The sequence below is a fragment of the Lepus europaeus genome, chromosome 11 (assembly GCF_033115175.1).
Source record: "Lepus europaeus isolate LE1 chromosome 11, mLepTim1.pri, whole genome shotgun sequence".
Classification (NCBI taxonomy): domain Eukaryota; kingdom Metazoa; phylum Chordata; class Mammalia; order Lagomorpha; family Leporidae; genus Lepus; species Lepus europaeus.
Window position 1 is genome coordinate 86,277,415 of NC_084837.1, and position 27,500 is coordinate 86,304,914.

The 27,500-nt window shown below is 45.2% G+C and overlaps 2 protein-coding genes across 6 annotated transcripts in view; both read left to right on the forward strand.

Annotated features, from left to right (window-relative positions):
* The window catches only part of TRIP4 (thyroid hormone receptor interactor 4), a 67,531-nt gene extending 65,929 nt beyond the window's left edge, over positions 1 to 1,602 (forward strand). The window contains exon 13 of the mRNA XM_062206114.1: positions 1,309 to 1,602. Coding sequence (XP_062062098.1) covers positions 1,309 to 1,376 — 68 coding nt within the window. The 3' untranslated portion in view covers positions 1,377 to 1,602. The remainder of the gene's footprint in view (positions 1 to 1,308) is intronic.
* Positions 1,603 to 9,625: 8,023 nt separating this feature from the next.
* ZNF609 (zinc finger protein 609) overlaps positions 9,626 to 27,500 on the forward strand; it is a 210,348-nt gene continuing 192,473 nt past the window's right edge. For 4 of the 5 annotated variants that reach the window (XM_062206116.1, XM_062206118.1, XM_062206119.1 and 1 more), the window contains exon 1: positions 9,626 to 9,714. The gene's annotated coding sequence lies outside the window, so the exon portion shown is untranslated. The remainder of the gene's footprint in view (positions 9,715 to 27,500) is intronic. The other variant, XM_062206120.1, reaches the window with a different exon arrangement.

The following is a 27,500-nucleotide window of genomic DNA, read 5'->3' on the forward strand; positions in this document are numbered from 1 at the left end:
TCAGAGTATCACTCAGTGGTTTCTGAGGAAGCCCAGAAAAGAACGCAGTGTTATTCTAGAAGCAGGTGTAGCCCTAAGAGATTAGGGGGGGAGGGGGTTTAAGAAAACAGGGGAACTTGTTAGGTTGAGTTTATTTTTCCACAATCTCCTTGTGCAGTGGTCAGGACACATATCCTTATCTTAGTGGGCATGTGAGAACTTTGAAGTCCAGAGTTAGTAGCGGGTGATTTGCTGTAGATCATACCGAGCTAGCTAATACCAGAGTAAGGTGGACTAGAACTTGGGTCTTCTGAGTCATAGTTCAGTGCACTTTCTCTGACACCTGATTGTTACAACAAATTAAAGTGACAGCAGATGAGGGGCAGTGGTCACAGTCACAGGTCTTGAGTATACCTGGCTGCCTGGGAAGGCAGAGGCTGCTTGTTTTTTTTTGTTTTTTTTTTTTTTTTTGAGTACTGAGGCTGAACTGAACTGTGTTTCTAATTTCAGCGTTGCCACTGACTTAGATGGGGTTTTGTGAGAGGAAACAAACTGCAAACTGTGTTCTTAGGCCAGGCAGATGGGAACTCTGTTAAGATTCTCTCCCTGAGATGGAGGCATCCTAATGCTGCGGCCACTGACCCAAACTGTGTCCTGCTAGATCTGAGGAGTCAGAGGTCAGAGACCACATCAGTAAAGGACTTCTCATTAGGGTCACCTGGGATGGGAAGGGTGCTTGTTTTCTAAGTTCAACGCTTAGGAGAGTCATACAGCCTGTGACCTTTACCCTTCTTAGCTGGTGATAGGGGCCCTTTGTCAGGAAAGCATTCCTGCGGATTCTACTCCACTGTTTCAGGTCACTCCCCCTATTAAGGCTGAGGCAGCGCAGGGGTGAGTTGAACTGCTTTTCTCACTGTGAAGGAGGGTCATGCATTATGCTCGGCCAGTTAACAGGTCAGAGGAATGGGTTTCCCACTGTGTGAAATGCCTTCATTAGTGTGTATTCTTTAAAAATTTGCCTTAGCATCAGACACCCTGGAAAGCGTGATGTTTCTTTTCTAGTAACTACACGTTGAAAAATGTTAACTTACTAGATGTTTTGGACAAATACTCACTTTGTGTGTGTCCATGTTCCCATCCCTGTACAGTGTTCCCACTTGCTGCTTCATTCTTACAAAATGAAACTCTCAAGTTTGGAAGGGTCTGAGTCCTGAAGCAAGATAATTGGATGTGACAGGAACACAGTAACCACAAGACCTGGGAGGCCGTGAATGATTTGCATTGCAAATATAAAAAATAAATAATGAGACTTCTTTTTCTCCCTTACAGGGAAGCTGGATTCCAAGATCCATCAAGGAGCAAAGAAGGGGTTAATGAAGCAGAATAAAGCTGTCTGACCCAAGACAAAAGGAACCATACACCATAGTGGAGTTTTGTGTACTAAAATTACTATCCACTGGTCCTTTGGAAATGCAGCAGTTGGAAATCTAAAGGCTTGGCATCAGGCTTGACTCCAAATTTAATACCTTGCCAAAATCTGTATATTTTTCTTAAAGAATAAGATTCTTTATGCAGTGGGTCAAAATCTTTGAATACATTATTTATAAAAACTTATTTTAAAAATTCTAGGTGTTTGACATTTTTCTCTGAATAATATCGGAAGAGAAGAGGGAAGTCGGAAATGACTTTTCTGGGACTTTGAGGGACCCCTTGAATTTTAAGTTGTTTTTTTTTTTTTTTAAGTGGGCATCTTGTAAAATATAGGATGTTTGAGGAATCCTGTGTTTAATACAAACCTGTGATAGGACAAAAACATCTTTAGCAGGTTTCCTGCTTTAGTCCAGTGTTTCTGGAAGCAAACAGTGTGAGTGAAAAGTGAAAAGCCAAGGAACGCTTAGTGGCAGATTTTGTTTTGGAAGCGATAACCTGAAGAAGCACTTCCACTGTGCTCTTTATTGTGAGCAGCCGGGACATGGAAAGAGCAAACTGGGAGAAAACGGCGGCACCTGCTAAGGCAGCATGTTGCTGCCCTGTTCATTTTGTTGGTATTGCATCACTTGGATAGGGCAGTTAGAAACAAGCAGAAAAACAAAATTCCTTCTTCCGTAAATGCATCCAAATACCCCTAAATGCTGAAGCCAGACCTTTTAAACACTGCACATCCCAGGAAACTAGGAGCTTTGGGAAAAACAAGAGGTTGGTTTGAAATGAAATTTTTATTAGTTAAAAAAAAAATTTTTTTTTTCTACTTGTCAGTCTGACCCTCCTTAGTGAAGCACCTTGTTTCCATGGCCATCCTGAAGAGCTGTCGGAATCTCAGCTGCCGGCATCCTGAGGAAATTCATGGTCTTCAGTGTGTATGTTCTGCTTTTTATAAAGCACCCCTGCCACACTGGGGAAGTTGGACTCCCTCCAGCAGTTGTGTGCATGACTTAAAAAAGAGAGAGCTAGAGAGAAAAAAAGTGCCCTGTTATGAAAAAGATTAATTTCCCCTTTCTTTAATCCTTCATATTCAGCGTTTATTTGCATTGAAATGCCTCCATTCATTATGCATTGATGTTCACTCAACTGTGAACCCTGCTTGTTGCATAGCTGTAGGCATTGGTTCTCCAGGGCCTGATCACTCTGGATTCCCAGGGAAAATCCACCAGATTCTTGTTCTGGTGTTGCAAACATGCAGTATTCTCTTCTCTGTTCAGTTTCTGTGGAGACAGTGCAAAGGATAGCTAATGGCACTTCTCTGGGGCTCGGGGGCAGGGTTGGGGGGAAAGGTCTTTTTCTGGCCTCCTTGCAGTCAGACCCTAATGTTAAGGAAGGCACACGGCGTTCACTGTGCAGTTACTAGTTTACCGAGCAGTGCTACCTTGAATTCTGTGCTGGAATTGTCTGGCTCTCTTAATACCAAAATGAAACTGGAAGGTAGGAGGGAAAAAGCCTAGGGAGAAAAAAAAAAGTTTTTTTCTCTGCCTTTTTATTTGAACAACAGCCTGAGCACAGAGGAGTCTGGATTGATTTTTCCACCTGGATAGATTGTGTGTACACGCCTAAAGAAAAATGCCTGGAGCTGCACAGATCAGGTTATGCAACCATTCTGTGTGCTGTGATAAGAAAGTTTACAAGAACTTTACAGGTTTACAAGCACCCACCTCAGCATCTGAGAAATGCAGCTGGAGCCACAGGAGTAGAGTAACTTGGAGACTTCTCCTTTCCATGGTTAGACCGCAAGCTGCCTTTGGTTCACATGTTAGCCATGGTGTTAGGTCTCTTTTTCATTTGCGGAGGCATAGGGGAGGAAGTGGAGGTTAAACCCTGGGGGGCGGGGGGGCCGTTAGTGGCCTTCAGTCGAGGAGTGAATCGCTTCATTTAAAGCCTCGTGGAAATTCTTAGCAGCCTGTTACAAACTGGCCCAGGAATAGCCTTTCAGTGCTTAAGACACTTTGCTCTGACCCTGTAGCTCTGGGACAGCTTGGCCCGAGGGAAGCTTCACGTTTGTGTGCTGCTTTTCTGTGAGAGCCAAAATATCTGTGCCCTCTCAGGGAAGATTGGGTTCAGTTGCTCTCAGTTTGTATAGGACCTAGAGGAATCAGCTTTTTGTAGTTTTATTTTTCCAGGCAGGACTCATTCTCATTTCTGTAAGCCCGGAGCGGGGTCTGTCAAACTGAAGAGCCTGTCGGAGTTTAGGAGGCCTTGGCCTTGTAGTCCAGTATTTGGAATAGAGTGAGGGTTCTGTTTGTTTTGCTTGCTATAGCTAATCTGGAGAAAGAAATCTAGGAGTCCCCTCTTTCCTTTATAATCTGCAAGTTTACAGAAACCAGTTTTTTCCTAGGGGAATATAGATGTGAAAAATTTAGACTTCAAAGATTACTTTTACAAATAATTGCAAAGTTACAGCTTTTATGAGTTATTTTAACTACTGTCTCTACTAAAGCCCATTTATGTGGATATGTGGATTTCATTTAATTTAGTGTTTTTTTTTTTTTTTAAATGCCTTTGGTAGAACTCCTTGCCAAGATTGAGACAGTATGGAGGCTGTTCTCTTGGCCAGCTGGGGAAAGAAAAAAAAAAAAAAGTTAAAAGCAAGCATCTATTAAACTAGTGAAATCAGCAAACTTCAGTTTGTTAGGCCTGGGGGAGGAAAGAAAGTCCAGTGATGAGGGAATTTTTTTCCTTGCAATTCAAACAGCCAAGTACACATGTGCTGTTCTCCGCTTCTGTGAATGTGTTTGGAGGGAGGTGATCCATATCACAGGCTCCAGCAGCTACAAGGGATCTACCATGTGGAGGGCTTTTCTACTTCTCTCATGCAGAGAAGAAAGAACAGCCACAGTGCCATCCTCTGACACAAAGAAACTTGTGTAAATGTCTGTCCATTTATGTGTGTGCACATAATGTGGCTTAATCCATGGGGTGAAACCTGGGAAACTGATCAGATTTCAGTTGTGACAATGGGGAAAGCTCAGGAAGAAAACCTAGTAAAGGTACCCTAGCTTAGAGTCAGAAAAATAGGGTTTGGGAGAGAGGAGTGGGGGCAGGGTACTGAGAATCAGAGAGGTATGTCACAAGAAAGGGAGATCTTGGCAGGAGAAGCAAAAAAATCAGTATATGCATTTAAGATAAGTCTACAGCTATACTAATACAGCCACTAGCTACATGTGGTTGTTTAAATTTCAATTAAATTTAGGATTCAGGGTTTTTTTTTAAATAAATATATATATATATATTTTTTTTTTGACAGGCAGAGTGGATAGTGAGAGAGAGAGACAGAGAAAAAGGTCTTCCTTTTTGCCGTTGGTTCACCCTCCAATGGCCGCTGCAGCCGGTGCATCTCGCTTATCCGAAGCCAGGAGCCACGTGCTTCTCCTGGTCTCCCATGTGGGTGCAGGGTCCAAGCACTTGGGCCATCCTCCACTGCCTTCCCGGGCCATAGCAGAGAGCTGGCCTGGAAGAGGGGCAACCGGGATAGAATCCAGCGCCCTAACCGGGATTAGAACCCAGTGTGCCAGCGCCACAAGGCGGAGGATTAGCCTGTTAAGCCACGGCGCCGGCCTTAAATATTTTTTTTTTTTTTTGACAGGCAGAGTGGACAGTGAGAGAGAGAGAGAAAGGTCTTCCTTTTTGCTGTTGGTTCACCCTCCAATGGCCGCCGCGGTTGGCGCGCTGCGGCCGGCGCGCTGCGCTGATCCGATGGCAGGAGCCAGGTGTTTATCCTGGTCTCCCATGGGGTGCAGGGCGCAAGCACTTGGGCCATCTTTCACTGCACTCCCTGGCCACAGCAGAGAGCTGGCCTGGAAGAGGGGCAACCGGGATAGAATCTGGAGCCCCGACTGGGACTAGAACCCGGTGTGCCGGCGCTGCAAGGCGGAGGATTAGCCTATTGAGCGGCGGCGCCGGCCCCGGCCTTAAATATTTTTATTTATTTATTTGAGAGGTAGAGTCACAGAGAGAGGGAGAGACAGAGAGAAAGGTCCTCCATCTGCTGGTTCACTTCCCAAATGGCTACAACAGCTGGAGCTGGGGCGATCTGAAGCCAGAATCTTTTTCCGGGTCTCCCACGTGGCTGCAGGGGCCACCACTTTCCCAGGCCTTAGCAGAGAACCAGATTGGAAGAGGAGCAGCTGGGACACGAACTGGTGTATGGGATGCTGAGGCCTCAGGCAGCGACTCAGCCTAGTATGCTACAGCGCTGGCCCTTCAAGTTTTTTTTTTTTTTTTTTCTTCCTGAAGATTTATTTATATCTGAAAGAGTTAGAGAGAGAGAGAGAGAGAGAGAGAGAGAAAGAGAGATCTTCCATCCACGGTTCACTACTCAGACGGCAACAACTGCTGGGGCTGGGCCATGCTGAAGCCAGGAGCTTCTTTCAGGTCTCCCATGTGGGTAGCAAGGGTCCAAGCATTTGGTCCATCCTCTGGCCATCAGCTCTGGATCAGAAGTGGAGCATCCAGGACTCATATGGGATGGCTTTACCACTGTGCCACAATGCCAGCCCAGGATTCAGTTGTTCAGGCTCTGTTAACCATATTTCACGTTGTTCAGACAACCACATGTGACCAGTGATTTTTTAATTAGACAGCATTGATATATTTCCATCATTGCAGAAAGTTCTGTTGGACAGTGCTTGTTTGGAGCAAGGGGTTGACAAACTGTGTAGAAGACCAGATGGCAAATATTTCAAGCTTTACAGGCCATAGTGTCTCTCTCTCTCTCTCTCTCTTTTTTTTTTTAAGATTGATTTATTTTACTTGAAAGAGTTACACAGAGAGAAGGAGGGACAGAGAGAGCAAGAGAGGTCTTCCATTCACTGGTTCATTGGCCGGAGTTGCGCCAATCCAGAGCCAGGAGCTTCCTCCGGGTCTCCCACACAGGTGCAGGGGCCCAGGGACTTGGGCCATCTTCTGCTTTCCCAGGCCACAGCAGAGAGCTGGATTGGAAGTGGGGCAGCTGGGACTCGAACCAGTACCCACATGGGATGCCAGCACCGCAGGCACCGGCTCTACCTGCTATGCCACAGTGCCGGCCATACTCTCTGTTAGTACTATTCAGATGTGCTGTTAAAGTGTACATGCATCCATCACCAGCAATCCTGTAACTCAAGGAGCATTGCTACACCCAGTAGAACTAGACATGGAAAATAGGATTTCATATAATCTTTTTAAAAAAATATTTATTTGAAAATCAGAGTTACAGAGAAGGAGAGGCAGAGGAGAGAGAGAGAGAGAGAGAGACCTTCATCCATTGGTTCACTCCCCAATTGGCTGAGAGAGGGGGAGAGAGAGAGAGGGAGAGAGAGACCTCCATCCGTTGGTTCACTCCCCAGTTGGTCGCAATGGCTGGAGCTGCGCCGACCCGAAACCAGGAGCCAAGAGCTTCTTCTGGGTCTCCCACGCTAGTGCTGGGGCCCAAGGACTTGGATCATCTTCTAGTGCTTTCCCAGGCCATAGCAGAGAGCTAGATCAGAAATGGAGCAGCCGGGTCTCAAACTGGTGCCCATATGGGATCCCAGCACTTCAGGCCAGGGCAAACCCGCTGCGCCACAACACGGGGCCCCTCATATAATCTTAACATTGCAAAGTGTTCTGATTATTTTTTTAACCATTTAAAATGTTAAACCATTTTTAGCCCATGGGTATATCAAAATAGGCACTGTGGGCCATAGTTTGCCACCTTTGGACTAGAGAAACAGGAAGTCAAAATGTAAGATTCTTTCACTGTACAAGGCGTCTAATCACTTGAAAAATTTTAGTGATTCTTCCAAGCTGAGATCTTTCTCTGAGAACTGGTGTCACTGTGCACTGTAGGAATGTTCGCCCTCCCACCCCTGTTTCGGCAGTCCTCCTTCAGCAGGAGATTACTACTGGAAATGTTTAACTCTTTTTATAAAAATTATTTATGTATTTGAAAGAGTTACAGAAAGAGAGGGAGAAACAGAGATCTTCCATCCACTGGTTCACTCCCCGAGTGGTCACAACAGCCAGGGCTGAGCCAGGCCCGTGTCAGAAGCTTCACCCAGATCTCCTATGTGGGTTGCAGGGCCCAAACATCTACTGCTTTTCTCAGGCCAATATCAGGGAGCTGGATCCGCAGTGGTGTCCATATGGGATGCTTTGCCCGCTATGCCCCAAGACTGGACCCTGGAAATATTTAACTCTTACTTAAGATTAAAACACTAAATCTCTACCTACTAAGGAGCTGAATCCTCACTGGGAAGTTTGTTGTTAAGCTGGGATCAGTTCTGTCCCTGTACCACCTTAGGATAACTTGAATACTGGACCAAAGGGGGATTATTTCTCCTAGACCAAATGGGCTTAGTGTGCATTGTTCATCTTTAGTTGTCAAACCTGCCAGCCTCCGTATCTCTTTATTGGACTAGAGCTGTGACCGCTCTCTCCAACTCATATGCTACCTTTTTTTTTTTTTTTTTAAAGATTTATTTATTTGAAAGTCAGAGTTACACAGAGTGAGAAGGAGAGGCAGAGAGAGAGGTCTTCCATCCACTGGCTCACTCCCCAATTGATGGCAACAGCTGGATGCACCGATCTGGAGCCAGAAGCCAGGAGGAGCCTCCTCCAGGCCTTCCACATGGGTACAGGGGCCCAAGGACCCAGGCCATCCTCTACTGCCTTCCCAGGCCACAGCAGAGAGCTGGATTGGAAGTGGAGCAGCCAGGACTCAAACCAGTGCCCGTATGGGATGCCAGCACTGTCGGTGGCAGCTCTACTCAATACGCCATAGCGCTGGTCCCCACATGCTATGTTGAGGGGCAATGTTGAATGATGCCTAAGGATAAGAGAAGAAAGGAAAAACAATTGCAAAGCCAAATAAAGTGGTCAAGGGCACAGGAGAAGCATACTAGGGGCTAAGAACTGAGGATCCTTGAGAATTAAGGTATGGAGGTCATGAAAAATGTAAGTTTCACAAGTGAAGGTGAGTGGAAGGGTTTCCTTAACCGCGGACTGAAGCCGGCTGTGTGCTAGACACTGGGAGTGGAGGTGAGTGGCCGATGAGGAAAGATAAACACTGATGGTTAGCATGGTGAGTTGGGAAAGGAAGAATAAGCCTTCGAGATATAGGATGGTGAGGTGAAAGGGGGCCTAGGAGGATTAGAGATTGGTATTTTGGGGCCAGCGCCGTGGCTTAACAGGCTAATCCTCCGCCTTGCGGCGCCAGCACACCGGGTTCTAGTCCCGGTTGGGGCGCCGGATTCTATCCCGGTTGCCCCTGTTCCAGGCCAGTTCTCTGCTATGGCCCAGGAAGGCAGTGGAGGGTGGCCCAAGTGCTTGGGCCCTGCACCCGCATGGGAGACCAGGAGAAGCACCTGGCTCCTGGCTTCGGATCAGCGAGATGCGCCGGCCGCAGCGGCCATTGGAGGGTGAACCAACGGCAAAAAGGAAGACCTTTCTCTCTGTCTCTCTCACTATCCACTCTGCCTGTCAAAGAAAAAGAAAAAGAAATTGGTATTTTGAAAAGGAAAAGTGGTCTTCCTTTAAAAAAAAAAAAAAAAGAACAAAGGACAAAAAATTAGGAGGTTGGTACTTTGCTGAACCAAAGGGTAAAATGGATGAAAGCATCCTGAGCTGGGGTTGCCCTTGTGTTCTTTGTGGCTGTTCCGGTCCAGGCCCGGGCTGGCCCTCTCCTGTCCCCACGGCCGGAGGACATCTCTGGAGTTGGTGCCCTCTGTATTTAAGGTGCACTACCTCCCCAGCGACCGCCGCGAGCGGTCTCCCTTCCACGAGGTGAGAGCGTTAGGTCTGCGCGCTCCAATCCGGGCTCCTCCGAGTTTATCTCCGTCTTTAACCAGCTCGCCGGGTTTTCCGGCATTCCTGGAGCTACGACTCTCTAATCCGGGCTCCGAGTGACCCGCGCATTCCGAGACCCAGGATCTGGCTCCGCCATCCAGGCTCCGGGTTTCCCTCGGCGCTCACCCGCTCCCGACTCCACAGCAGCAGGGGATCCGGATCCGAGGGCCTGGCGATCCAGTGTCCGGGACTTGCGGGCGGCCCTGGTTGTCCCGGATCGCGGCGGCGGCGGCGGTGGCGGCGGCTGAGGGACCCGCGGCCCCGGACACAGCGGCACCGGCGGGGCGGAGCGGCGCGGGGAGGGGGCGGAGAGCCGGAGCCGGGGCGGGGTGGGGGGAGGGGCCGCGGGAACGGATGGCGGCCTGGGCGCCGTAGCAGCGGCGGCTCTACGGCCCGGGGCCCGGGCGGGCGGAGGTGGCGGCTCCCGGGACCGGCCGCGCGGTGAGTACGGAGCTTTGTGTGGAGCTGGGGCTGGGGGAGGAAAGCGGCGGCGGCGCCCAGGGGGCCCGGTGCTGAGGGGAGCCGAGGGGGGCCGGGGGCAGTGGCGCCTGACGGAGGAAGTGGGGGTTGGGGGGCCGGGGCGGAGCGAGGGGAAGGTGTGTTGGGGGGAGGGGGTCGTTGCGTGTGTGGGGGAGGGGGCGCCGAGGGGCGCGGGGTGAAGTTCAAAGCGTGGCCGGGGCCGGTTCAGGCGGAGGCTAGGGGTGTTCCGTAGGGGATCAGGGGCTGGCCAGGTTATGGGGACAGGCCAGAGAGTTGCTGAGGGGAGTGTGGGTACGGGGAGGGGGCCAGGGCGAGTGGGGGCCAGTCAGGGAGTTGGGGGGGGGGGTTCCTGGCGGGGGGTGGGAAGCAGGAGGAGTGCGCGGCCCGGGCGGGGTGGGGGGAGCCAGGTGGCTGGGAGTGTGCAGTAAGTAGGCTGTGGGTGTGTGCCCCTTCCAGTCTCCGGGTCACATTTACTCCTGTCCTTTTCTTCAAGATGGAGGGATCGCTGGGCCTGGACTTTAACTGCTCTCCTTGGGCCCCCGGGAGGGTCTGTGACCCTGTCCTGTTTGGAAAAGCCGTGTGCCCTCTTTTCCCTTTATGTGTAATTACGGTTGGATCATCTCTGGGCTTCGCTCAGATTCTTTCCTCCCTCTGGGGTTGAGGAGGAGGAGACACATCGGACCAATTAATGTGTGTTTGTGAAACAGGCAGCAGCGAACAGTGCTTTCAGCTTCTAGGAATTAGGCTCACACAGGGTGGAGAGATCAGAGCCCTTCGGGGGGAATATTTCTGAACAAATCACAGATGATTAAATTCTCGGAGAAACAGCTTCCCACCTCCATGAGAGTGGGGAAGATGGGGGAGAAAGCCTGTCTGTTTCCAGCCATGTGTCCGGAGCCCCCAGGGGTGGAGGAGAGTCCCCCAGGCCCCACAGGCCTCTCTCTTCGGTATTAGGCTTTGCTCTGCAGCCTTGAGTTAATTTCGCCCCTGCTGCTTTGTCTTGGGGGAGGGAGTGCTGGTTTAGGCTGTTGTGAGGAGACGACTGTGCTGCTGCCACACACAATAGTCGTGTCATTTTATCGGGAGTGCTACCCCAGGGCTGAGAACTGCTGCAGCACAGATAAACCGGTCCCCCTCACCCGCCTATTGTGTACACAGTGAAGGTCATAGGTTCAAGTCTTGTCTGAGAGCTTTGGATATGCTCCATCTCCCAGGCTCCTCAGTGCCATTTTCTTCCCTTTCCAGACTGGGGCTTGCCATTGGAGGAGGCCAGACAGAAAGGCTCTTCTTTTTGAGTGAGGAACAATGCAGAGCTCATTGGCACACATTTTTCAGAAGAATAGGGGATGCCAGCCATGTTGTGCCTGGCTCTTTGGCTAGCCTATACTAAGTTATGTACCAAGACTCAACCCTGATGTTTGTGTCAGGCCTTTGAGGAAGACGACTCCAAGGGGAGGTTTCCACTCTTACTTAAGCCATCCTATTTCATTCTTTTTATGGAGATGGGATCCTCGTGCAGTGACTTTTGTTTGTTGGTTTAGGAACACCACCAAAAACCCCGTGCAGGGTTAAGATAGTCAAAGACCAAGGACTTTTTTAATGGTGACTTCCTGGTCAATAATAATTGCACAACAGAAAAGCCACAGAATTTGCCTATCTGGACAAGGGCTATGGGGACAAAACGACTTTCCTTTTAATACTTACTTTCGTTGAAATGAAAGGAGATGACTTGCTTTTTATGCTGAAAGTCCATATCTGCTTCTGTATTAGGGAGAAATTTGCCAAAGAGATGAACATTAAAAAGTCATTTAGGTCTTGGGGATTATTAATGAGCGAAGAATGGGAACATGCTAGAAGAAATCCTATCCTTAAATGTATCTCATAGGATTGTCCGAATAGTATTTAGATACTATTAATTGTGTAAAAAAATTATTTGAGGCTGGAAAAGAGGTTGCCATTTAGGATATTAAAACTTTTCTTTTAAAAGAGATTAGAAATAAAACTCAATGTGAGCGTGGAATGGTGTATAATACACTGTACACAGTAGCCGATCATTTCACATAGACTCTTACTGAACAGGAACTTTAGCCTTTGGTTTTGGGGAAAGTCTTTCTGGGGCAGTGAGTCTGGCTGCGATGCTTCCCTCATCCTTTTATTTCAGTGTGTTTAACATGATAGCCTGCCACACAGGTGTTGGGTCTTTGATAGGGAACAGGTTGTTCTGACCTTTGTAATTTTTGATGAAAGAATTGTCTTAAGGCTTTACCGGAGGTGTTGTCTGTCTGTAGACTGTTTCTGACCAACTGTATGTTCTAGGTCTCTCAGTGGAGCCTCACCTAAATGCAGGCCGAAGCTTTTTGCTCCCAGCCTTTGACATTTATTTCTGAATGCTGTCAGGTGACAGTGAAAGCAAACGCCTCAGATGAAATTTGCCCTGATTAGATTTGGTGGTTTCAGAGTTGAGCCCTTGCCACAAGGAATCTTATGTGAATCTTCTGATTGTGATTGTCTTTCAGAGAGCCATTTGGATCCCTCCCCCCCACCCACCCCAGCTTCTTGGGAGAAAATATTTCCTTGTGAGAGGTCTTAGATAGCTGGACAGATGAGTGCTTATTTTGTGTGAGGATATGGAAGCATAATTTTGGCTCCTGGTAGTAATTATGTTGCAATTAGCATATAGCAACTAAATGACTGGAACAGGATAATTTGTTGAGGGGTCTACTGATTGCTCTGTCAAGTGAATGTGCCACTCCTTATTTATTTGACTCCCAATACTACCGCCTGAGCTTAGCCATGGAGGCTGACTACTGGAATAATAGGTGTTCTTCAGAAGTTTCCATTCTCTGTCCTCTCCTTAGTTACTTCTTTGCCAGATAAGCTTAGTGTGCCTACTGCCTCCTCCCCTGCACTCCAGAGGTAGCTCACCAGTTGTCACTTCCATTGTGCAGAACTGGCATGGGGCCACTCTGAGATGAGACCGCCCGATGTTGTGTGGTGTGTTTTCCTTTCAGCAGCTTAATTCTCATATATATTGATTTTTTTTTTTTTTAAGAAACCGGTGTCCTTTAAAGAACAAAGAACAACAGCAACAAAAATTCTAAATCACATAGTGTAATAAATATGCCTTTATGATTGCTCTTTGATAAAAGTTGGCCCGGGCAGACAACATGTAGATAGGTGATGTGGTTTGGCAGGTTCTGGGTCCACTAAGTGTCGGTGAAGGGCTCTTTTCACCAGGGAACAGGTAATTCACCAGCGCACCTGCCTAGCTGGGCATGTGGAATTGGCAGCAGCTGTGCAGCTGAAGAGGGATTATTGAGCAGGTGGTTGAAGCATCACATGCCACAGTGACAGGAAAACACATGGTCTTTGCTGGGTTAGGTTCAGTTCGGATGTGTGAAATTGCACTTTGTTTCACATTTCTTAATGCCTCTTGTTGATTTGTTAGTGAGATGATAATGGAATAGAGAAAAGAGATTCTTCTGTCTGTTGTTTCTTTTGGGTTACTGAGTAGCATGCCATAGACATGGGCCTACACAGCCCTATTGTATTTCTGGGAGTTCTGGCTTTATGCCCTATGAATGGCAAAGAAAGAGTGGTAATTCAGTGTTTCTAGTACTGTTTATTAGAAGGAAATGAGAAACAGAAAATTCTTTGGTTTCAGTGTGGTGAAAAAGATTTGGCCCACTGGGAGGATACCCAGCAGGTTTTATGCCTAGGATGTAATTGACTTTTTGTGTTAGGTCCACCTAACATGCGTTACACAAGGCATTTGCATGTGTTTTTATTTTATGAATGTAATTCTCCACAGGAAGTTTGCCCCTCCCGTCTATTGTATACAACTTTTAGTTTCTCCCAGCGCTTTTGTAACTCTCGGCCTTCAGATTGGCATTAATATTACCGGTTAGAACCAAATCATCAGCATGATGTTAAAGGAATATCTCTATTAGATGTTTACCTTAAGAACAGCATAGCATTTCCTATAGCTTGGAAAAAGACTTTACGTTTTGATGGTTTTTAAGAATTCCTAGCTTTTTCTTAAAGATGGTCATCATCTTTTGATAATATGATTGTGTTTTTCTTTCACATGTCCATGCCGCTATGGCAGGCAGATAACTTGGTGGTGTTTTCTGACCTTTTTAGGGCCCTCCAGTCAGTTTCTGTTTTAGGCCAGCAGACACACACACACACACACACAATCTGTTGGAATTCACAGAGTATTTATTAACAGTTGATTGAAGGGAAATAAATCGCATTAACTGTTTTGGAGTTTAGAATCCCTTTTCCCACAGCCCAAGTGGAGTGTAAGCACTGACCTGTTTTTTTGCAGGGGGAGAGGGAGATGTGGAGGCAGGAGGGATGGGGGTGATTTGAGGGATGATGAGGCAAACTGTGGCTCTGAGGCCAGGGCCAGCAACTACTGCATAGATGGAGACATTGGCAAGAATCTGCTGAAGTCTAGTTTGTAACCCAGCTTTAAGTGGAACCCTAGTGAGAGCAGTGGGTTGTGTAGTGTTCACTTCTGAGAAACCGTATAAACTTGTTGACTTTCGCATCGGAAGCCATCGCAGCCGTGTGCGTTTTGTTAAACTGCTCGCCAAGCACTGCGTCCTTCGGGTTTGCTTCCACATGCTCCTGCCCCTCCCCCTTCTCTCCTCCCAGTTCTCTGCTCTGAAGACTTCTCTAGCAGTTTGGAAACACTCTAATTACTGTAGCTGTTAGAGTCACAACCCAGATCCACCCCTCCTTCCCTCTCACCCCTTCTATCTTCTTTCCCTCCTCCCCTTGCTCTAGCAGCGGGAGTTGAACTGCAGTCTCATGAGCACAGTCAGATCTGGGAATGAATGAGCTTTATATCTGTCAAGGCAGAGCTCCAGATCCAGCAGGGCTGATTTTTCATGGTTCTCTTGCTGTTTGTTCTTGGATCAGAGTCCCAGAAATAAGAGATGGCAAATACCTATTAGGTCATATCTAGTCCATCACTCAGGGGCAAACCTAGGATCTTTCTCTTGTCTCTGTGAGAATTTTTTGCCTTCTTTCTTTTGCAGGTGAGAGCTGTCTGATGCCAGGCAAGCTCTGAAACTGCCTTCTTTTTATTGTGAACTCTGGTCATTAGTGTCAGACCAACTTCTCTTTTGGATTTCTATTCTTTTTCCATTTTCCGAATTACTCATTCCCAGCAATATCTCCACCCCTTCAATTTCAGCCCTTTCTTGATTGTTGATATCACCTTTGTTATGTATGCCGTCAGATGTCTATACCATAATTAATCACTTTTCAGCCCTTTGCCTCCAGGGTCTTTGTGGCCTCCTGTTAAGAAGGTACACATGATTGGAAGCACAGGGCACACATTCTAGCAGGTGGAAATTAATAAAATGCCTTGGAAAATATGGGCCAGTTGTACCCTCAAGAAACCCCTGTACTGTCTAAACAAATGCTGCTATTTTCTCTTTTGTTTGGAGGTATTTCCTGTTGTTACAGCTTTTTCTCTTTACATGTATGAATTTTATTTTTGTGTAATTTAATTACTAACTAGTGTTTACTCTCTCTATTTTTAAAAAAAGACTTTGAAAAGCATAATGGCAGAGAGAGAGAGAGAGAGAGATCTTCCATCTGCTGGTTTGTTTTCCAAATGGTTGCAATGACCAGGACAGGGCCAGGCCAAAACCGGGAGCCAGGAAATCCATCCTGGTCTTCCACATGGATGGCAGGGGCCGAAATACTTGGGCCATTCTCCACTGCCTTCCTAGGCATTAGCAGGGAACTGGATTGGAAGGAGAGCAATCAGGACTCTAACCAGCACTCTGATATGGGATGCTGGTGTTGCAGGCTGTGGCTTAACCCCCTGCACCACATGCCAGCCCTCAGTTTTCTTTACTAATACTGGTTTTCAAAGCATAAGGATATAATGGGGAGCCATTAAAACTCAGGTTCTGATCATTACTTGGCCTCTAACTAGCCATGTGCCCTTGTGAAAACCACTCCTCTATTTTCAGTTTCCTCATCTGTAAAATGAGAACATTAGATATGATCTACAAGATTCTTTTTACTGTAGAATTTCATGATAGGAAGATTATAATGGAGGAACAGGGCAGAAATGGTTGACGTAAGTGAGCAGTTTTTTATTGCTGTGTCAGAAATACAGGCAGTATTTGGAAGGACTAACGAGTGTGGCTTTAATTCCCCAGGGCTCCATTCTCACTCCTATTAGGCTGTCTTTTTTTTTGGACGGTCTTGTACTCTTGTTCTTTAGGCTCACCAACTTGCCACATCTGTTTCTCTAGTGTAATTGAAGGCATAGGAGTAGGAATCAGAAAGCTTCCATAAAGGAACCATCACTTGTAAGAAGGAAATCATACTTGGAAGGATTTGCCAGGTGTTAATAAGAGGTCACGGATCTAATCTCATACCTGAAATCTCTGAGCCAAATAGGAGTTGGGGGAGCCCACTGGTTGGGCATTTGCCCATTTTTGGCTGGTCAGTGGAAACCTGGCTTTAAATTAATTTCTTGGGACTGAATATGAGTAGCCCACCAAATTTTATTTGGAGGACAAAATAATACTAATTTTTTGATGATTTGTTTATCTTATCTGTAAGGCACAGTGACGTAGAGACACATAGAAAGAGAAATATCTTCCATCTGGTTTATTCTCCAAGCATCTGCAAGAGCCAACTTTAAGCCAGGAGCTCCATCCGCATCTCCCATGTGGGTGGCAGTAACCCAAGTACTTGGGCTGTCTTTTGTTGCCTCCTAAGTGCTTTAGCAGGAAGCTGGATCTGAAGTGTGGAGTAGCCAGTACTTGAAATGGCACTTGGATATGGGATGTGGGTGTCCCAAGCAGCTTAACCAGCAGTGCCGTGCTACCCCTAATATTAGTTGTAATGCTGAAAATGTAAATTGGTTATATTTGCTGAAGTATGACTAACAAGAGATGTTTCTGTATACATAAAAGAGATTGAGGGATTGAAATTGGTGGGTATCTGTAGGACCTTTGAGGTTAGTGTTAGGAAATCTTTGCTCCCAAACAGTCTGAAGAGAATCAAATTATATAAGTAAGTTGTTAATTCCCAAGGTTAGGATTTTATCAACAGCATTTCTGATAGCACCTAATTAAGAGGATGATGGTCTTTTAGGCTCTTGTTGTTAATTTGGCAGGATCACGTGTTTAATCCACCTTTGAACATTGAAAGTAACATTCACTGTTTTTAAATTTGTACTTAAAACATCCATTGGTTTGGAACAGAAGAATTTGGTGGGTGGAACTCTTGTTTGTTTTGGACTCACAAGAAGTCCTGGGAGTGCTTTGCTTTATTCCCAGCCATCTGTAGCACATTACTGATTTTCAGGTAACCTGAAGGTTATTTTGGGAAGTGTTCCACTTGAATGTGGAATTTTAGAAAGATTTCTATTAGAAATATAAGCAGTTTTTATAGATTGGGGGAAAAGGTGTCAAGTATACTGTGGAGGAAAGCCTAGTGGAATGGAAAGGGCCCCGAGTAGGTGCCAGGTGACCTTGGGAAATCAGACAACAGCATGAACTCCCAGCTCCTGGCACTTAGGCCATATTGCATGCTGGTACCACCTGTAGCTTCTTAGACTGTCAGCAGTGTCTGCTCTACAGTACAGCATAGGCTTTCGGTATGTTATCAGCAACGTTCTTAGCAGCATTCCTAGGTGGGGTACTTTGAATCTGGCTGGAATGAACTTTCATTCATCTGAGCAGATGTGGATGTCAAGAATCCTTGTAAAATTCAGTTACAAATTCTGATGTTTGGTATGAAACTCAGTGTTATCTTTGAGATCAGAGTCCTAAAGAATGGTATCAGAATAGAACTATGAGAAGTGGAAAGTGGAATTATGAAGTTTATGGGATATGTTAAAGGTATCCAGGAAAGAGGGAAATTTTTTTCTACTTGTAGTCAGTATTTTCTGAAATCTGCCTATCCTTTTCCTCCCTGAGCATTGTTCTTCCAGTTGCTTTGGTTCAAAACTTTAGATTGATATTTGGTTCTTTTTTCTTCCACACCGTCTCATCTACTCATTGACTAAATTGAATATCTGACTGTTTAGTTCCACTGTTTCATCTGACTTAGTTCAGATTTTCATCTTCTATAACTGCAGTAACCCTGTGGTTAACTACTCTTTCTTTTAAAATTTATTTTATTTTATTTATTAGAATCTGAGATAGGGGCTGGCGTTGTGGTGTAGCCAGTTAAGCTGCTGCCTGCAATGCCAGCATCCCATATGGGCACTGGTTTATGTCACAGCTGCTCAACCTTTGATCCAGCTCCCTGCAAATGTGGCTGGGAAAGCAGCGGAAGATGGCCCAAATGCCTGGGCCACTGCCTCCCCTGTGAGAGACCTGGAAAAAACTCCTTGCTTTTGGCTTCCACCTGGGCCAGCCCTGGCTGTTGCTGTCACTTGGGTAGTAAACCAGTAGATGAAAGATCTCTTTCTCTCTGTAACTCTGCCTTTTAAATGAGTAAATAAATCTTTTTTGAAAAAGTAAGAGACAGAGTTCCTATCCCCTTTTCACTCCCTAAATATCTGCAACAGCTGGGACTAGGCCAGGCCAAAGCTAAAAGCCAGGAACTCATCCCAGGTTTCCCACGTGGGTGGCAGGGATCTAATTACTTGCTGCCTCCAGTGTGCTTACTAGCAAGAAGCTGGAGTTGGGAGTGGAGCTGGGACTCAAGCCCAGGTACTCTGATATGGGATACAGATGTCCCAGGTAGCCTCTTTAACAGCTGCCCTGGCATCTTTCTGTACTCCTTCCTACATATTCCTGCTATGTTGTCTAATTTTTAAAAAATTTATACATTTACTAGCATTTACTGAATACTTACTCATATGTATAGGTCAGCCGTGGTCCCCGTCCTGTTAGGACTTGTAGTCTAGTGAAGGAGACAGGCAGTCCTATGATTATGGATGAAGTAATGTGAAAGAAAATAATTTCATTCAGGGGGAACATACAACAAAGACACTCAACAGACTTAAACCGTGATCCTGATCATTTTACTTCTTGCAGAAAAACTTTTTTTCTTGAAAGATTTATTTTATTTATTTGAAAGAGTTACAGAGAGAGGTAGAGACAGAGAGAGAGGTCTTCCATCCACTGGTTCACTCCTCAGATGGCCGCAACGGCTGGAGCTGCGCCAATCCAAAGCCAGGAGCCAGGAGCTTCTTCCGGGTCTCTCACGCGGGTGCAGGGCCCCAAGGACTTGGGCCATCTTCTACTGCTTTCCCAGGCCACAGCAGACAACTGTGTTGGAAGAGGAGCAGCCGAGACTAGAATCGGCGCCCATATGGGATGCCGGCACTTCAGGCCAGGGCATTAACCTGCTGTGCCACAGCGCCGGCCCCCTTGCAGCAAAACTTTTAATGGCTTCTGTTGCCTATGTAGGACAACATTTAGAATCCTCTGTGATATAAAACAAACCTGGCCTTCCTTAACCTTATTTCATATATTTTTCACTTTTTAAAAATAGCCGTTTCTCCAACTTACCTTGCATTTTCAGTCACTGTATCTTTTTTCTTCTATGTTGTAATATCTCTCCTTGCCCCCAAAACATTCAGCTCCCAAATCCAACCCCTCCTTCAGTTTAGCAAAGAATTTTGTCTCCTTCCTGAAGCCTGCTTACTCCACTTCTTGCTAGAATGATTTTATCTTCCTCTGTGTCTCTTAAATCTTTCATTATTTATTTTTGTTTTATTTGGAAGACAGAGAGAGACAGAATTTCCATCCTCTGATTCACTCCTCAAATGCCTGTAACAGCCAGGGCTGGGCCAAGCTGAAGCCAAGGGTCTGGAACTCAGTCTGGTCTCCCATGTGAGTGGCATGGACCCAAGTACTCCACCATCACCTGCTGCCTCACAGGAGGCGCATTAGCAGGAAGCTGGATCAAAACAGGTGTAGCCGGGATTCGAACCAGTCACTCTAATATGGGATGTGGGTGATTTAACTGTTGTGCCACATACCAGCCCATTCTTTATATCTCTTAACTTTTTTAGGAGGATTTGTTATAGCACTTTTCACATGTTCTCTTTAGTTATTTGTGACTATATTTTCTTCCTCCCCCTTTCTTAGCTCTGTAAGAGAGATTTGTATCTCTGTTCTCCGTATCTCCTAGCTCAGTGACTTTAATTATTGCTTGTTGAATTGAATTAGAATTTGAGTCTTGAAAAAAGAAACATCTTGTGATTTTTTTCAGACCTCTGTTTATGCTAAGGTAACCTCCATTCAACATTTATCCCAGATGGAATAAACTAGGAACAAGGCAGACCGTGGACGCCTTAAGAAATCCTTTGAGTTCAAGACAAGCACTTGCTGCCTTTATTCTTGTAGCAGTACAAGCTGATAGAGAACTTGAAGGAGGAGACTGCAGGTGGTATGCGGCAGGTGGGGGCAGACTGGTTCTCTTAGAGGATAATCGTTGTTGTTGGGGCTTCTGGACGTTGTTGACCTTTATTTTTAGTTTTTCTTATTTACTGGCATCATTCCATGAATTTTTATTGGATGCCTACTATATGCAAGACCCTATTCTAGTACTTGATAGCTGTCAATAAACAATAGACCCCCCCAAAAAAAAATCCCAACCTCATGGATTTTATCTTTTAGTAGGAGATAGAAATAAATAATTATATATAATATTAAGATGGTGAAATGATGTGGAAAAAATAGAGCAGGTAAGGGGGGTTTGGGAGTATGGAGGAAGATAACATGGGGATTGTAGGTGGGAGGACTTAAGTTTGTTATTTAAAATAAGATGGTCAAAGCGAGTGTCTCTGAGAAGCTTGATGGTAGTGTTGCTGGTCTGTGCGGCACTTTGCTGAGGCTGCTGCTGGTTATTCTGGCCAGCAGAGAGGAAGAGACAGTACCTGCAGTTGTTCCAGAGTCCAGATGACACTGAAGGGAAGCAACTGCTCGTTCTGCTCTTTTCTCCTGGCTGCTCCTCTGGCTGGCATTCCTGGAAGTTAATCAGGGTGAAAATTGCAGTCAGTCATGTCTGGAAGACACCAGGGGTGGAACTGCTGGAGGCCTTGTAAGCAGTTCCCTATCGGGTGGGATTTACCCATTACTGAGCCTTGGGTACCTGGAGTTAATAGGTGAGTTAGGCTTCTGTTACCTCCTTCCTCAAAGGAAGGAGCCTAGCCGGCCGCAGTAACTCTGTTTGGGGTAGCCCTTTTAAAAATAAGCTTTCTGGAGTTGGCATTTAGCTTAGTAGTTAAGATGCCTACATCCCTGGGTTCTGTTCCCAGCTCCTGACTGCAGCTTCCTGTTAATGCAGAATTTAAGTGGGGTGGGGGCAGTGATAATGGTGATAGCTTAATTTACCAGATTCCTGCCACTCACATGGGAGACCTGGATTGAGTTCCTGGCTCCCAAGCTTGACCATTGAAGACATTTGAGAAGTGAAACAGCAGATGGAAGCTTACTCTCTGTGCCTCTCAAATAAAAATAAAATAATCTTCCAAAGAGTATGCACAATGCTTCCAGCTTAAAACTGAGTTTTCAGTTTTGTGGTCCTTTGACATCCTCTTAACGCATTAGCTGTATTTTAGAAGTCTCAGTACCTAATTCCACAGCCTGAGAATGAAGCTGTCTTAGGATGTTCAGATGCTCTCTTGTTTGACTTGTGCATGATAAATGTTCTTAAAGTTTCCTTGCTTGCCCTCTCTTAACCCTTTTGCTTCTTCATTATTTCTCTTGTTACATTTTCTTTTTTCCTTACCTGAAGCTGATAGGAAGCAGAAGTCCCTTAGCCCCTACTTTATTGTGTTAAGTTGGAAGCTAAAATTCCTACTTGATATGTAAAAAGATAGATTATCTTATTTCCATCCTTGAGTTATGAAGGGTAAAACTTGTGGCCATCGTGTAGCATTATATGCCGTTGAAGTGGCTGAGGTGCAGGGTATATTGGGACTGGTCCACTCCATTTTTAGTCATTTATACTACCAGATTGTACAGTGGCAGTATTCAAGAAGACCTAATTGCTGTTTTATACAAGTGTGGTCATTTTGATGTGTAATTTTAGGATACAAGTTCTTTTTTCTAAGTTTTTTTTTTTTGTTTTTTTTTGTTTTTTTTTTTTAGATTTATTTATTTGAAAAACTGAGTTACAGAGAGAGAAGTAGAGACATAGTGAGGGGGTCTTCCATCCACTGGTTCACTCCACAAAAGGCTGCAGTGGCTGGAGCTGAGCTGATTGGAAGCCAGGAGCCAGGAGCTTCTTCTGGGTCTCCCACATGGGTACGGGAGCCCAAGGACTTGGGCCATCCTCTGCTACTTTCCCAGGCACATTAGCAAGGAGCTGGATCAGAAGTGGAGCAGCCAGGACTTGAACTAGCGCGCACAAGGGGTTCTGGCACTGTAGGCCAGGGCTTTAACTTGCTGCCTCACAGCGCCAGTCCCAAGATTTATTTTGTTTATTTGAAAGAGTTACAGAGAGAGAGAGAGACATACACACAGAGGTCTCTCATCCACTGGTTCACTCCCCAAATGGCCAGAGTTGAGCTGATCCGAAGCCAGGATCTAGGAGCTTCTTCCGGATCTCCCATGTACGTGCAAAGGCTCAAGGACTTGAGCCATCCTCCCCTGCTTTCCCAGAAGCATGAGCAGGGAGCTGGATTGGATGTGGAGCAGCCAGGACTTAAGCTGGTACCCATATGGGATGCTGGCACTATAGGTGGTGGTTCAACCTGCTGTGCCACGATATTGGCCCCAAATGCTTGCTGTTTCTTCAAAAAAATATTTTTCTTGGGGAGCAGGCATTTGACACAGCAGCTAGATGATGTTGTGACTCCTGAATTCTGTATCGGAGTACCTAGGTTTGAGTCCAGGCTCCGCTTTGTTTACATGCCACCCTGGGAGATAGCAGGTAATAGCTCAAGTTCTTGGGTCCCTGCCACCCATATGAGAGATCTGGATTGAGTTTTCGGCTCCTGGCTTCAGCCTGGCCTAACTCCAGCTATTGCAGTCATTTAGAGACTAAGCAAGAGATGAAATATCTCAGTCTCTCTGTCTCTTCCTTTGAAATGAATAAATTGAATTAAAAACTTTAAAAAATTTTGCTAATTAGAACATGAATATATCCTTTTTGAAGCACAGGGATCATAGGAAAATATAAAGTCTCCAAAATTATCTCAGAAATGCTAACATTTACTTAGTATTTCCAATACATTTTTCTATCTGGCTATGTAGGCTTTTTTTTTCTTCAAGGTTTATTTATTTGAGAGGCACAGTTACAGAGAGAAAGAGGGAGAGAGAGAGAGGTCTAACATCTCCTGGTTCACTCCCCAGATGGCCACAATGGGCAGAGCTGGGCTGATCTGAAGCCAGGAGCCAGGCTTTTTCTTTTTTGTCATTTTTCCCTAGCAATATGGTCTAACAACTATTTACATAGCATTTGTATTATATTGGGTATTATAAGTAGCCTAGAAATAATTTAAAGTGTATGGGAGGCACAGCAGTTAAAATGCTACTTAGGATGCCTGTATCCCATATTGGGATACCTGGGATTCAAGTCTTAGCTGCATTCTTTTTTTCTTTTCTTTTCTTTTTTTTTTAAGATTTATTTTATTTATTTTAAAGACAGACTTACAGAGAGAAGTAGAGACAGAGAGAGAGAGGTCTTCCATCCCGCTGGTTCACTCCCCAGAGGGCTGCAACCGCCAGAGCTGCGCCCATCCGAAGCCAGGAGCCAGAAGCTTCTTCTGGGTCTCCCATGTGGGTGCAGGGCCCCAAGGACTTGGGCCATCTTCTACTGCTATCCCAGGCCACAGCAGAGAGCTGGATCGGAAGAGGAGCAGCCGAGACTAGAACCAGAGCCTATATGGGATGCTGGCCCTTCAGGCCAGGGCGTTAACCCGCTGTATACCACAGCACCCGCCCCAATACATAAAATCTTTTAAAAAAAGGGGGGGGGGGGCGTAGAGGCTTAGCCTACCACGGCACAGCACCAGCTGCCCTAGGCTTTTCTTGATCAAATCAATAAATTTGCTGTGATCTGCTTTTATCTACTGAAGAATTTAAGAAATCAGGAGGGGCCAGCGCTATGAAGCAGTGGGTTAACGCCCTGGCCTGAAGCTCCGGCGTCCCATATGGGCGCCCGTTCTAGAGTCCCGGCTGCTCCTCTTCCGATCCAGCTCTCTGCTATGGCCTGGGAAAGCAGTAGAAGATGGCCCAAGTCCTTGGGGCCCTGCACCCACGTGGGAGACCCAGAAGAAGCTCCTGGCTCCTGGCTTCGGATCGGCACAGCTCTGGCCATTAAGGCCTTCTGGGGAGTGAACCAGGGAAATGAAGACCTCTTTCTCTGTCTCTCCCTCTCTCTGTAACTCTTTCAAATAAATAAATCTTTAAATAAAAAAAAAAGAAATAAGAAATCAGGAATGAACTGTGTAACATTTAGTGGAAATCTATCACCTTAAATAGTATGTGGCATGGTCACCATACTATGTGTTTCTGTCCATTAAAAAGGATTTGAAATGGAGGGACTAACAACTGTACCATACTGGAAAATTGGTAAAACATAGATGAAAGATTGGCATGACTGGAGACCATTCATATAAATTACTGGGGTGAAAGCACTGGGTTAGTTTATATACAAAGTCATATGTGACAAACCATTAATAATTGTATGTGGACAGCATTGTTACCAGTAGACATAGTTTAGGTTGAAAATACATTTGGTAATGTGAGGCCAGAGACTTATTTTAAAACTTTAGTCTTAGAGTGATAAAAAAAATTATTTTATTATGAATTAGCAAAATGACTTTCTACAGTAAACATTTACATGGGTCTATAGTTACCTTTCAGTTCTGAAAAATAAGAAACTGAGGTGGGTGTTGTGGCAGAGCAGGGTAAGTCACCACTTGGGACACCCACATTTCACACATTGGAGTGCTGATTCAAGTCATGACTCCACTGCTTCTGATCTAGCTTCCTGCTAATGCATCTTGGGAGGCAGGAGATGATGGCTGAAGTGCTTGGGCCCCTGCCTCCTATGTGGGAGACCCTGACGGAGTTCCTGGCTGCTGGATTTGGCCTGGCCCAGCTCTGGCTCTTGTGGGCATTTGGGCAGTGAATTGGAGGATGGAAGATAGCTCGCTCTCCCTGTATATCTGTAACTGTCACTCTGCCTTTCAAGCTGATGAAAGTAAATTTTTTTTTCTAAATTTTTAAAAAATTTTAACTAAGCTCTGAAAACAAGTTTTATTGGTTAGGTAAGCACAAATTTTGACTCCAACTAAAACAGATCTATTTATAATCCTTTATTGTTTTAATTCAAGTAAATGTTGTAGAAATATTGAGTTTGATTTCAGAGTGCTGTTCTGAATTATACAGAGAGCACTACACTATATATGGTATACTCATTACTGCAGCTGTTTCCAGATGAAGTGACAGGCTCAAAGTAACTTGCCCAAGGTCGTTATAAATCTGGGGAGATGGAGTTCCTGGCTTCTGACTTCACCCTGGCCCAGTCCTGGCTGCTGTGACCAATTAGGGAGTGAACCAGTAGATTAAAAAGTGTTTCTCTCCAATTCTACCTTTCAAATAAATATTTTTAAAAAAGAGGAGGCAGAAAGTCAAACTAACAATTGTAGCCCCCGAAGAAAACTAGGAATCTTGCTAAGCTGTTGCTAGAAAAATGAGCTCAGTGTGCTGCCAGAGAAGTGCTGGGCATCAGGAAGTGGATCAGGAGCTACATAAGCAAAGACAAAACTAAACTTTCCTATGTAAAACCAAGGTTTACATTTATGACACTGTGTATTCTATTGATTCCCAAGAAATGCATATTGGAGCTTGTAATGAAAGGATGTGAAGGCTTTAATGAAGACATGTCAAGAAAAAAATTCAGCTTTTAAAGACAAAGGGAATATTCTCAAACTCTGTCAAGTGATAAAAAGAAAAATACAGATTTGATCCAGTTTTTAATATCCTGTGTTAGGTAAAGAGCACTCTTTCAAATTAGAAGTGAATTTAGCTTAATTATTCAGCTAACTTTGTGAATAGTAAGTCAATAAAATGTGTTAAACCTTGAAGTCATAGAAATTAAATACAAATAAGGTAAAGCAGGTATTTGTGATTTTTAAATTAAACTTTGAGATTATTGTAGGGTCTTGTATTTGTAATAATAATCCAAAGGGATCTCTTGTATGCTTTTCATAGTTTTGCCCAGTGGTAATGTGTTGTTAAACTATAGTACAATATAGTACTGATATAGATACAATTAATTTCATTTGGGTTTCCCTAGTTTTATTTTATTTTTTTAATTAAATTTGAAAGAATGACAGGAAAAGAAAAAGATCTTTTGACTATTGGCTCACTCTCCAAATGCCCACAATAGTCTGGACTGGGCCAGCCCCAACCCAACAGCTGAGAACTCAGAGTCTCCCACATGGGTGTCAGGTGCCGGCACCTGCCGCCTCCCAGTATGTGCTTTAAAGAAACTGGAATGGGGGGAGAGAGCTGCTGAGACATAGTCCAAGCAGTATCTTTTTTTTTTTTTTCCCTTTTTTTCTTTTTTTTTGACACGCAGAGTGGACAGTGAGAGAGAGAGACAGAGAGAAAGGTTTTCCTTTGCCGTTGGTTCACCCTCCAATTGGCTGCCGTGGCCAGTGCGCTGCAGCCGGTGCACCGCGCTGATCCGATGGCAGGAGCCAGGTGCTTCTCCTGGTCTCCCATGGGGTGCAGGGCACAAGCACTTGGGCCATCCTCCACCGCACTCCCGGGCCACAGCAGAGAGCTGGACTGGAAGAGGAGCAACTGGGACAGAATCCGGCGCCCCAACCAGGACTAGAACCTGGGGTGCTGGCGCCGCAGGTGGAGGATTAGCCTATTGAGCCGCGGTGCCAGCCAGGTTTTCCCAGTTTTATTTGCAGTCATTTATGTGTATGTATGAGTATGTATTTTTAGTTTTATGCCTTTTTTTTTTTTAAGCAGTAAGCATGTTAGCCAGATATAATGAAGAGAAATACACCTAACAGACCACCTAGGTTTCTCAGTAGAGAACTGAGCCCAGTCTGCATTCAGACTGGAGTTTTTATGTATTTGGGTATGGGCCCTCTGTTTCTCCTCCCTGGACAGTTTTATGCAATTTTGTTACATGAACATTCATAGAGTATCCACCACTGTAGTCAAGATACAGACCCGTCATCCCAAAAGTCCCTTGTGTGCCTTTTTATGACCGTATCTACCCACTCCTGTTGCCTACTCCTTATTGTGTTGATACATTTTATAGTAGCTTATTAATGGAATCTAGGAATATTTTGGGGAGTGTGTCCTTTTTATGAAATTATTTAAAACTTTGTTTTATTTATCAAAGTAATGACTACATTTTAATTTTTTTTAATCTTAAAAGTCATATGGTGCTACAACTTTTATTATTATTTTAAAGATTTATTATTTATTTTAAAGAGTTACAGAGAGATCTTCCATCAGCTGGTTCATTCCCCAAATGGCCACATGGCCAAGACTGGACTTCTCAGCTGCATTACCAAGGAGCTGGGTTGGAGGTGGAGTAGCCAAGACTTGAATTGGCACTCTGGTATGGGATGCAGGTGTCCCAAGTAGCATCTTAATTTGCAGCACAATGCCTGCTTCAGCTTTTTTTTTTTTTGAGAGGGCTCTCAAATGACAATAACATTCCCTTCCCCTCCAAGACTGAAGGTGGGAGCTGCAGACTCAGTCTAGGTCTCCCACATGGGTAGTGGGAACCCAGTCACTTGAGCATCACCTCTCCTTCCC